Genomic DNA, 12,852 nt, shown 5'->3' on the forward strand with positions numbered 1-12,852 from the left:
GGAAGAAAAATATAAAATGAGAGAAATAGAAAGAAGGGAGACAGGTGGAAAGATTAGAAGGGATGGGGTAAACAAGGGCAGGAGAAGGGATGGAAGGGGAAAGGGATATTTTAGTAAGTTTATAAAATAAGTAACAATTTTGAAGAAAGCTGTATCTAAAATGGTGAGCATTAAATATAACTGCCCTTGATTATGCAGTTTTAATTTTAAAGTCATTTTTCTTCAACCTTTGCGTAACAACAAAAGTCAGTTTATTATCTAATTTCTTATTACCCATACAATAAGAGCTGAATCTAAGAAGCAAGGACTCATTGGTCATGGGTTAGTAATGAAAAATGAACATAGCAGAAATCTCTTTTTCATTTTACGTTACAATGTTTTAAGAAATGTTCCACAGAGGAGAAAGCTCACTGACTTGTGTGCATATTTTGTGCAAGGGGTGAAAGCAGAAATCTAAGTATTTCAAGTTTAATTCCAACTAATTAAGAGAAAATAAATTTTAAAGTAAACAGTTAATTGTTTCCTGCAATTTCAGGACCAACAGTGCACCTAATCGTATGCTTATAATAACATGGTAAATGCAGCCTAGCCTATCAGACTCACTATAATCAACTTTGCTTTCAGTGTTTTGCATCTGCATTTCCATTAGGCATCTCCAGTTTCCAGATAAACTGATTTACTGATGTGACATTCCCCAAAATATGCAAGTCCCGGCATATTATTGCATTTTGATAGATACAACTGTGAGACTTCCTGACTGTTCACCACAGGATTTGATTTACCAGAATGCATTTTTGCCTCTTCCCTTGAATTATAATTACTGACATCAGGAATGAATTGCACCTTGTTTCCTTTATAAATTATTTCACTTTTGTCCTTTGTTGCCTGTAAGCCCCTGTGTCATTCCACATACCTGAGCTGGTCAAGATACAGTGAGATTGCTTGTTGCCTCTTCTCAGAATTAATCAATATTGTACTATAGTGGTTGGGACTTATGGAACACGGTGTCCTGGACAAGAGAGCAAGTCAAGGCGAATCAGAAAGGAGTGGGAGAAGAGGAAAAGAGGGCTTAGTAGGGAAGGCCTCTTGGAGAAGATTTGCTTTCAATAAGGCTTTGAAGGTGAGGAAAGTAATTTTCCGTTAGATATGAGAAGGGAGGGCATTCCAGGTTAGAGGCAGGGTGTGGGCAAGAAGTAAGCAATAAGGTAGACGAGACTGCGGGACAGTGAGAGGGTTAGCTTTAAAGGAGCAGGGAGCAGGGAACGTGCATAAAACTCTCCTAAGTGCTTAGTGTGTATTGTACTCTCCCAAGCGCTTAGTACAACACTCAGTAAGTCCAATCGATTGATTTAGTCGATTCTGAGGCATGCTGGAACAGAGCAGCACAGGCAGTGTGTTTGCAACTGAGGAATAATTTCAGCTAAATTGAAACTCTAGGGACAGGCCAGTGAAAACCTCTAATAGCTCCCTTTCCCTGGTTGCCACAATGCTGAGAATGCAGTCAAAGCAAAAGAGGAGGGAGTCACTCACATTTCCCATCTCTACTGATGATAGCTGAAGCTCATCCCAGTCATGTCCAGCATAATGGGAAGATAGTTCTTCCCATTGTTCTTGTTGCTTTTTGGATTCCTTCTTTGCTACTTGACTGTTTTTCTAACTGGAAAAAAAGCCAGAGGCCTCAGTTCACAGCCCCCCAGCAATCAGTTTTGCCTGCAAGTATCGAGTCCATCCCAGCCTGTGACACTGATTGTGCGATTATGGATTAATGGGATTGAGCTCTGGGCCAGCTTGGACAAGAACAGTGCTTGGCACATAGTAAGCGCTTAATAAATACCATCATCATCATCATCATTAACTAAGCATCATGAAGCAACATGAACCAGTTGAAGCGGCATGGCCTAGTGGACAGACCACGAACCTGGGAGTCAAAAGGAACTAAATTCAAATCCCAGCTCTGCCACTTGCCTGCTGTGGGACCTTGGGCAAGTCACATCTGTGCCTCAGTTACCTCATTGGTTAAATGGGGATTAAGACTGTGGGCCCCATATGGGACATTGATTGTGTCCAACCTGATGAGCTTGTATCTACCTCAGTGCTTAAAAATGTGCCTGGCACGTAGTAAGCACTTAACAAATGCCACAGAAAAAAAAAAAAATCTGTTTTAGACTTCTCCCAGGCCAAGGCAGGCAGCAGCTTTCTCTTGCCCTGACAATCAACAATGAAGTTCCTCATGCGTCCTCTGAAACTACAAGGCTCAGCAGCCTATACGGAGGCACTTTGTATATTATTCAGCACTGCATATGTGAAGTTTATTTGACCTGGAAATGGAGCCAGGCTCCTCTGAAGCCAGATGGGGAGTCACACTCCTGACACTCGACTTGGGCTGGCCTGACTCCCTGGATTTCAGTTCATGAACACTGATATGCATAACAGCAGTGTATTTCCGATGTGGCATTTTTTCCAGAAAGCCTCACAGAAAGGAAGACAACATACAAGGATCACATTATTATCCCAGACATGCCTGTCTTCCATGGTGCTCAGAGCATCCCACTGCTTACTGGTATTAGACTGCTTTAGAACCCAGCAAGTAGAAACATAACAAAAACTCATTCGGCTATATTAGCAGCTACATTCCAATCTCATCCAAAGCCTCACAAATAAAATACAATATTGAAAAAAAATCCACTTTAGAAGTCCTAGTAAAAGCTCCTTATCCTCTGTAACTGTGACAGAATCTGTCAGTCATTCTGTGCCTTTTTTAGAGAGAAAGAAGATGCTAATGGATTTTTTTTGTGAAACAGTTTACAAACTACTGAACCACAAAATATGCATGTGATTGGTTATATCTTTTTGTCGTGTAATTTCTCATCTCTCCAACTCCCCTCTATTTCAGTTATATAGGACATGCAGGAAGTGAATGTTGCAGAAGGTTTGGAAGAGTTTTATGTTCTAAATCCCTCTTTTGATTCCCCCATAATTTTTACAAAACTTCTCATCCTGGGCTGTCTGGTTTCAGCCCTATGGTGGATTTCTTAGAAAAATTTTAGGAAGATCCTGTCAACCATTCTTGAATTATTGAAAAGAAAAGAAAACACTTTTTTCATTGAAAATAATCCTTCTGCCCTTTTCTTAAGTAAAACATAACTTAAAATTGAACAGAACAATAAAACTCTTCTTCCAAATTTGGCCCATGTGCAAATTTACTATTAATGCCAACAACATGATAGACCTTGCAAAGTTTACAGAGTTATATGGGTAACTTAATGGGTTTAGAAAACTCAGGGGAATAAGGTTGCAAACAACTTTTTGGGGAAAGACATTAAATTTTATTAAATCATTACGATTCCTAAATATTTATCCTGAACACTTCACCTGATGGTTAATATCAGAAAGTCTGCATTTGAGGAGTAGCAAACATTTGGTCCCAGCAAGTTCATAGGTGAACGGCTCTCTCCCAAAGCACAACCTGATTTGCTTGTATCCACTCCAGTACTTGGTACAGTGTTTGGCACATAGTAAGTGCTTAAGAAATATCATAATTACAGAAGAGTAGCATGGCCTAGTGGATATGACATGGGCCTAGGAGTCAGAAGATCATGGGTTCTAATCCAGGTTCCACCACTTGTCTGCTGTGTGACCTTGGGCAAGTCAATTAACTTCTCAGTGCCTCAGTTCCCTCATCTGTAAAATGGGGATTAAGACTGTGAGCCCTGTGTGGGACAGGGACTGTGTCTAACCCGAATATCTTATATCTACCCCAGAGCTTAGAATGGTGCCTGGCACATAGTAAGTGCTTAACAAATACCATAATTATTATTAATTATCATTATTAACAGAAGTTTATTAGCAAATGTCAAGTGTCTCAGAGAATCATACCATCTCAGGATGTACATTTTTGGATGTATTTGAGGTGAAGGGAAATACACTGTCAATTACTGATGAAGATGGTCCTCACTGGCTATTTTTTTAAACTATCAAACTTGTGGAGATTAAGAAAAATTATTAAAGGGGCACAGCACAAGAGCAAAGAGCAGGACAACTTCCTCCCTTTCTCCACCTCCCCTGCGATCAATCAGTTGTTCAATAAATAATATTTATGGAGGACTTATTGTGTGTAGAGCACTGTACAAAGCACTTAGGAGAATACAAAGGAGTTGGTAGACATGATCCCTGCCCGCAAGGAGCTTACAATCTATTGGACTCTCTTTTCCCTATTGAAATGTGTGAAATCAGCGACTCTCACAAAAGTGGGCTAGGACAAGACACAAGTTTGCATTTAGTGTTTATACCCATGAGGTCAGCAGCTTATATTCACTGTTCATTTCCTATGCATTTGCCCCTGTGATAGAGAAGGGTCACTATTCACAGTTCTCTTCCTCCACTTACAGAACACTTTTTCACATTCACTGGTTGATGCTATCTCTCACCTGGCTCTCTTCTCTCATTTTCCCTACATAACCTCAAGCTATTTCCTTCTGACCTTTCCACTCTCACCCCAAGATGGTTAAAATGACCACCTTTATCTCAACTAAAAATAAAACTCTGCAGGTCCTGTGTATCAGTAAAGAATCCACGGTATTTATTGAGTGCCCCCTGTGGACACAGAACTCTAATAGGGAAATGAAATGACACAATTCCCAGCCTTAGGCAATTTACAATCTAATGGTACTGAGGGGTAGAGATAAAGGAACAATTATACCATAGTTGAGTGATACAGATATAAATAACAGATAATACATGAATAACAGGTCAATGACCAAGTGCTGAAATTCATGATATGATGGCATAATTGAGAGAAGCAGCCTGGCCTAGTGGAAAGAGCGTGGGCCTGGGTTCTAATCCTGACTCTGCCAATTGCTTACTGTGTGACCCTGGGTAAGTCACTTAACTTCTCTATGCTTCAGTTTCCTCAAAGGTAAAATGGGAAGTCAATACCTGTTCTCCCTCCTACTTAAGACTGTGAGCCCCCATGCAGGATAGAGACTGTTTCTGAACTAAATAACTTGTACCTATCCCAGTGCTTAGAGCAGTATTTGACACTCAACAAATACCATTAAACAAACAATATTTGAGAATGTGGGGAAATTAATCAGTAAATGCTTCGTCGAGGAGGTAACTTTTGAGCAGAGCCTTGAAGCAATAAAATGTCAAAGTCTGGTTAATTTGTGCATCTAATCAGGAGATCCATGTACATTTATTGTCAGCTGTCAAATGGATCTATCAATCAGACTATAAATTGTATTGACAGTGGGTAGTGCAGAATGGACTAGTGGAAAGAGCACAGGCTTGGGAGTCAAAGGACCTGGGTTCTAATCCCACCTCCCCTACTTGCCTGTTTTGTGGCTTTGGGCAAGTCACTCAGTGTCTCTAGGCCTCAGTTCAAATGCCGTCGAGTCATATCTAATTCATAGCTACTTTATGGATGATTAATAGAGTTTTCTTGGTAAAATGTACAGAACTGGTTTACCATTGCCTTCTTCTGAGCAGCAAAAACTTAAGACTCTGATGTTGTCTTTGGGCAACATTTTGATCAATAGTCAACACTCTTTCCCATGCTGCTGCTGCATAGCACAAGTGATTCAATTTTGTCTGATGCTTTGGTTTAGACCTTTCCATCATGGGTAACCCTGATGAGAAAATATCTCTCAATGGCATAGCTCTAAGCTTGACTGGTATACACAAACTCTCCTACCATGGTAAGGTGTTGATTCATAGGTCTCAGTTCACCCACCTGTGAAATAAGGATTGAATGCCTACTCTCTCATCTACTTAAAATGTTATCCCCAACATGTGATCTGAATATTTTATATCTACCCCAGTGCTTAATACAATGCTTGGTACATAAGTGCTTACCAAAGACAATTATTATCATTATAATTATTATTACTGGTAGTAGTAGTAATATTAACTGAATTCATACTGTGTATGGAGCATTGAACTCAATGTTTAGGAGAGTAGGAGATTTTGCAGGGATTGTGTCTTATTCTATTACGCTCTCCCAAGTGCTAATATATTGGTCTTCACAGAGGAAGCACTCATTAAATACCACTGATTGAAACTAAAATGAATTACACTTTGGAGGAAGCAACAGAATATAAAGTGCTATGGGGAGGTGGGGGCGAAGGTCTTGGGCTTGTAAGCACTTAGTACAATGCTCCGCACATAGTAAGCACTCAAATATGATTGATTGACTGATTGTACCCAGAGAATGATCAATTAAAATGATCAATGATGTTGGTAATAACGAAGCAGCCATCAATGCAACTATGAAAATCCTACTCTCATCCATAACTTTGAAAAGACTTGTGTCCATCACAGCATCTGCATATAGACTTAGGCAAGCCAAAGTCAGTGACTGTGGACTCTCTCCTGTCTTCTCCAAAACTGGTTCAAAGAATGAGTATTTGGGAGTATGGTGATTTGATGTTCAACATTGGACCACTTCCCCTGTAATTGTGGAGGAACACAAAATGAGAGACATCTAAGTGGAATTCAAAGACAAGGAAATGCTGCTAAACCCCTTTAACAGTTGACAGGCCATTCCAGCTTCAGATCCATCAGGTTGTATTAGTGACTCCTTGCATATTTCTTACTAATGCAAAAAAAAAAAGATCATGGAGCTTCCCGAGTTTCCCAGCCTGGGAGACAGGGCACCTAGAATTCATTTTTGCCTTTCCATCAGGCTGGAGACTGTGGACACGTAACCTCTCATTGCCTCAGTTTCCTTACACAAAATGCTCCCTTCCTAATATGCAAGGATGATATAGAATAATGGATGTGAAGCTGAAGTGGATTTGAACTCCTCAGAAGAAAAGTATGAAGGGATTTCACATTGCTACAGGTCTTCAATTTCTAGCTGCCATCTACTGGACAATTTAAGGAGAGAATTGGTGAGTTCTAGTATACTCCAGTATGTAACAGTAGTAGTAACAGTATTAGATGCTTACTGTGCGCAGAGCACTATACTAAGCACTGGGAGAGGATACACAGGTGGGAATTAGACATGGTTCCTATCCCTCGGAAGACTAAGTCTACAAGAATAATGTATTCCCACTTCAAATGCTCCAGTGACTTAAAATGATGGTCACTTTTTTTGTAGTATTTCTTAAGCACTTACTATGTGCCAGACATTGTACTAAGCACTGAGTTGGATACAAGTCAATCGGGTTGGACACAGTCCCTGTCCCATGTGGTACTCAGAGTTTCAATTCCCATTTTGCTGATAAGGTAACTGAGGCCCAGAGAAGTGAAGTGACTTGCCCAAGGTCACACAGCAGACAAGTGGCAGAGCCAGAATTAGAATCCATGACCTTCTAACTCCCAGGTCCATGCTCTATTCCACTATGCTACATTACTTCTATTGCCAGAATGAATGTTTTTTTTTTCAAAAGATCTAAAGGCATAGCTCCTTGAAATCACATTCCTGAGAATATCACAATTCCTCTGAACATGTTGGAAATAGGCCATTATCTCATGCCCACAAAGAATGGCAAATTAGAGCTAACATCAGTTGGCAGTGTATTGTTGACAAAGGACATAAAAAGATCTCCTGCCCAAACACTTCATATTACTAAGTTAGATTAGGATTGCCCACGTTCAGGGTAAAAGGTGTAGGAAAGACTAACTCCATCATTAGAGTTGAAGTGAAATCTAAATCACACCATTTCGGGAGGTTGTAAAAGCTGGATTGGTCTCTGAAGAATACTGTTAACTACAGATTCCAAGAATTGCAGTGTGGCTTTATACAACAACATAGCACAGTGGACATGACCTTTGCCGAATTCCAGATATTGGTGAAGTTCTGGAAACAATCCCAAGTCAAGCCTACTGATGATGAAATTTGCCCACAGTTATGAATTTGACTGACAAGACAAATGCAAGTTTACAGTCCCAATCCTACTGCTTACACCCAAATACTTTTCTTTCTGCTGACATGCTGCTTTTTTCAGTGCCTGGCACTGTTTATTGTCAGTCTCTCTTCCCTCTTATGGATTTTGATCAAAAAGCACCACTCCCTTCTTGATCTCAGCAGACCAGACTGGTCTGTTTCCATAGTTGTTTCCCAATAATCAGTGGTTATGCTGCATTGTCTGAGACTTTCTTATACCACATCCTTAAATTATTCTTTTTTCCTCCTTGCTTTTATTTCACACATTTTAACTCACTGCACAGTAACTGCTTGGATAGCCTCCTTTCAACTATTCTTTCAGTGTGTCTCACCCAGTGATGCTATTGAGGGGAGCAGGTTTTTGATGCTACAGTACTAATTTTGTTCCAAGACTTCATTCCTTACAATCATCTCTTGTCAGTGGTTGCTGGCTTTCTCAAATCAGTTATCATGGGGATCCCCCTGATCATTCAGTGCAACAGAGAAATCTCCAATCATTGTGATTTAGCCGTATGACAAACACTGGTCTCATCCATCAACAGGATGTTGACTTGAAGTTTGACACTGGTGTTTGGTGTGTGGATTGTCCCAATGAGTGACATTTCTTAAACATCTATTTCTGAGAACACTAGACTCTCCATTCATTAGTGTTAACTGAGTACCTATTCTGTACAGAACACTGTATTACATGTTTTAAAGGGTACAATTAAAGGAAAAAAGACCCAGAGTCCCTGATTTTTGAGGAAAAGATTTAAATGGCTCTGAAGTAATTGTTATAACAGAAGAAATGCTTTTACTAAATTTCTTGAGCTTTCTTTAAAAAAAAGGCAAAATGCAAAAAATTAGCTTTTAAGAACTTTATGGCACAATGCAATTTCAGTTCCCTAGCAGCATTTACATTATTTCATTAACATAGGAAACTATATATACCTAAAACATCTATGGGCTTTTCTTTATGGTATTGGTTAAGTGCTCACTATGTGCCAGGCACTCTACTAAGAGCTGGGATACATACAAACTAATCAGGTTGGGCACAGTCCATGTCCCACAGTTTTAATCCCCATTTTACAGATGAAGTAACTGAGGCATAGAGAAGTGAAGTGATTTGCCAAAGGTCACGCAGCAGACAAGTAGCAGAGCTGGATTTAGAACCCAGGTTCATGAAAAAGTGTCCCCATTAGATCGTTCAGCTTCTCAAGGGCTGAGACTGGCTCTTTTTCCAAGCTCTAAATATAGGATTCTTCACATAGTAGACACTACAATTGCTAATATGATAGCTGTCCATAATAAATTATTAAAGGGAAAGCTAGAGAAAAATTAGATATGTTAGATGGTACACCTATGACTACTAAGATACCTATCATAGTGCATAGCCATCATACATGTCTGTAACTATCCTGTTGTTTCTATCAAAAGATATGAAAACTAGGCTGTCTGGGCTGCAGGTCTGACATTAGCATTCCTTGTTTTAACTCACTTTGCAAACTACATGATTTTATTTAACTTATTGGCTTGACTCAGTTGAATGGATGCTTTACTAATAGGTAAATCTTGTTATGAGTTTTTAATTTTATTTTCATCTTCAAATTCCCATGTTTCCATTCATTCTCAGAATGAACGTGGCGTTTTTTTGTTTTTGTTTTTTTGAGGTTTTTCTATAGTAGAAGCTGAAGGACGCGCATTCTGTCAGTTACACGTGCAGTCCACTTGGGGGTTTTACCTGTTATACCTTAGTCAGCGGCTGGATAATTCTCTGATCGTTTGTGCCTGAGCATCTTCCCCTTACAGCTAGCCTAGGTTCCTCAACTAGTGCAGGGAACTTTGTTGAAAACGACTTTCCTTATGGGCTTCAGCAAACTCTGCCCACACCAGCAGCACGATTTCTGCTGCCACATCTACTACATCTACCGCTACATAGAAAGTGTAGTTGGTTATTTATAAAGAGAAAGCCAGGAGGCAACCACACTGAAACGGAAGGCTAAAGTGAGCGTCACAATCAGAACTAGCGTTGACTGTGTTTGGAGGAGAGGAGTGGATTATTAAGTGATGACAGGTTTGTTTGGTTTGTTTTTTTTTGCCTTGTCAGGTCACATTAATCCTCTATATTCCAAAAAAAAGGTGGTCGGCTCAAAGTTAGGGGAAGGAACTTCATTTTCTTCAGTCGCTTCGGCACACCCAGAGGCAGGGGTTTCTCTCTCTCTCTGTCTCTCTCGCTCTCTCTCTCTCTTTTCCCCCTCTTTCCCCCCCCCCCCCGCCCCCAGTTGCGTGCGTCTTTTTTTTTTTTTTTTTTTTGCAATCCATCCTCACCTTGGATAACTCAAACTCGGGGAGACCGCTGCGGTTTGGGGGAGCCGGCTGGGCCGCAGGTTGTTTTCCATCAGTTCTGGCCCTGCAGTGGAGGCAGTGAGAGGGAGAGCGCGGCGGGTGGAGGAGGAAGAGGAGGAGGAGGGAGAAGAGGAGAAGGAGGAATCCTCGGCAGCAGAGCTCGGGGAGGAAGGATGGGGAAGGGGAGAGCGGGGCGAGGCGCGGCCTGGCGCGTCTGAACGACAGGTAAACAGGTTAGAAGGGCACATGGTTTCACGACGACTTCTCCTCCCGCTGCTCCTGGCTTCCAAGTGATTTCCAGGCACGCAACTCCGCCTCCCTGTCTCTCTCTGTCTCTCTCGGCTTCAGCCACCGCGGCAGCATCACTTCACACAAAGGATTGTTATCCGCTGAGCAGGAGCAGCTTCTCCTCCTCCTCCACCACCACCATCACCACCTCCTCTCCTCCTGCTCCTTTGCCACTACCACCACCACCACCTCCTTCCTCCTCCTGCCTCTCTTTCTCCTCCTCCATCGGCGGCAGCCTCGACAGCAGCGCCTGGACTCAAGCGGCGGCAAGGACCTGTCACCCCCAGCAACCGAAGAGGCAAGCAGCAGCAGCTCCAGCTTCTCTCCTCCTCCTCCTCTTTCTTGATTGAATTTTGATACCTCCTCGCCCAGTCCCACCCACCTCTTTTACCTCCTCGGCTCCCATAAAGCGCCTCCCTCCCCCATAGCCTAATAAAGAAATAAAGGGAGGAGTGGGGGAAAGGACCAAAAAGAAAGGAGAGGGGAAGAGGAGAGAAGAAAGGACCACAGATAGGAGAGGGGAAAAAGGGAGAGGGGAAAGGGGAGGCAGAGAGGAGAGAAACTAAGAAAAAAAGGCGGGCAGGGGCGGCAGGCACCTCGCAGCATGAGATGGCAACAGTCCGGCTGCCGGTCCTGGCGGGGGGCAGTCTCGGTGTGGTCGTTGTTGGGGCTGCTGCTGCTGCCTCTCTGGGCCGCGGCCGGCCCCGCTCCGGCCCCGCCGGGCAGGTCCGTGTGTTCCTCGTCCCCCCCCCAGCGCGGGGTCGGTGCAGGAGCTGGCCGAGCGCTCCGCGGTGGTCATCGAGGGAAAGGTGCAGGCAAGGCGGCAGCGGCCGGGGCACGGGCAGGGGCAGGGGCAGCGGCAGGGCGCGCGGGCAGGAAGGGCGGGCGGCGAGGGCCCGCGGGGGCAGCCGCTGCCCACCCCCGGCTGGCCCGTCTGGACCCCGGCGCCCGGCACCCCCGAGGACGCGCCCTACCTGGTGAGGGTGCACCAGGTGTGGGCGGCCAAAGCCGGGGGGCTGCAGAAGGACCGGCTGATCGCCGTGCGGCTGGGGCCCTGGGGCCGGGCGCCCTTCCCCTCCTGCGGGAGGCTCAAGCCGGACAGCAGGTACATCTTCTTCATGGAGCCCGACGCCAACCGGACCGGCGCCGCCTCCCCGACACCCTTCACAGCCTCCTTCCCCCCGCTGGAGACCGGCAGGAACCTCAAGAAGGAGGTCGGCAGGGTGCTCTGTAGACGGTGCGGTAAGTGCACCGCCGCAATCGGGGGCGATCCCCGGCCTTTGGACGGGCCGAGGCGGGCGGGAACGGTGTGTCGGGGGGGGGGATCGGGGCGTGGGCGCGCCCGGTGGGCGCGAGGGTCCGTGGGGTGCACTGGGCAACAGCCTTCAGATGCCCCAGAGCCCCCTCGGGGCGGCCCGGTTGGGGGACGCTGGCTGGAAGTGGGCATAGGCGCCTTGGAACTCGCCGGGTGACTCTCCATCCATCCATCCATTCAGTCGTATTTGTTGAGCGCTTATGGTGTGCAGAGCACTGCACTAAACGCTTGGGAAGTACGATAAAGAATTAAGGAGAGACAATCCCTGCCCCCGACGGGCTCCGCTGAGGCCTCCCTCCAGCAGAGTGGAGGTGGACAGTCCTTACTCCCATCCCCAGGACTCTGCCCCTGGAGATGAATAAGTGTGGTGGTGGTTGGCCTCGGTGAAACTTTTTAATCTCCCCCTGGCACACCCTGCTTGATTTATCGAGAGGTGTCGGGGCCTGTGGAGTGTTCTTACTGTGGACTGTGTGACTTCTATGTGTAGCTACTAGACTACCGATGACCCCCGGGTTGCTACCGCCATTGCTTAAAACTGGAGCTAGTTCGATCCCTACCTTTTTCTTCAGACCACTCCGAGTATGAACATAGAGGTGGCGTTGAGATTTGTTTTGGGAGGGCTCATCCTGGCCATCAATGAAGTATTGAGGCTGCTGAGTAGCTCTTGATTAGTTTGAAGCCAGGACTAACTTCATAGGCTGTTTCTAAGGAAATCTTATGCATGCCTAATATGTTTGTGCCAGCTCTTATGCACATATGATGAAGTCCCAGTTTTTTTTTTTATGAAATCTTGTAGGGAGATTTTTGGGTCTGCCCAATATCTTGGTGTGAATGGCTTGGATATTTTGGTAAATCAGAACCAATGAGAGTTATGTACAGATCTTCAATTATAAGAGGCAAATTCCCTCAGTCTGAATGAAAAAATCCTTTTGTCTGAGCTTGTACGTTACCTTGTAGAAAGCGATTCCTCATATTCTCCCCTCATATTACCTGGTTTAAGAGAGTTGATCAGTATTATATTATGTTCCTAAGACAG

General features: G+C 44.1%; 1 protein-coding gene across 1 annotated transcript in view; it reads left to right on the forward strand.

Moving 5' to 3' along the window:
* The first annotated feature begins 11,020 nt into the window (after positions 1–11,020).
* NRG1 (neuregulin 1) overlaps positions 11,021–12,852 on the forward strand; it is a 1,079,813-nt gene continuing 1,077,981 nt past the window's right edge. The window contains 2 exon segments of the mRNA XM_038746358.1: positions 11,021–11,246; positions 11,248–11,743. Coding sequence (XP_038602286.1) covers positions 11,106–11,246; positions 11,248–11,743 — 637 coding nt within the window. The 5' untranslated portion in view covers positions 11,021–11,105.

This window comes from Tachyglossus aculeatus, chromosome 5 (genome assembly GCF_015852505.1).
Source record: "Tachyglossus aculeatus isolate mTacAcu1 chromosome 5, mTacAcu1.pri, whole genome shotgun sequence".
NCBI classification, from domain to species: Eukaryota; Metazoa; Chordata; class Mammalia; order Monotremata; family Tachyglossidae; genus Tachyglossus; species Tachyglossus aculeatus.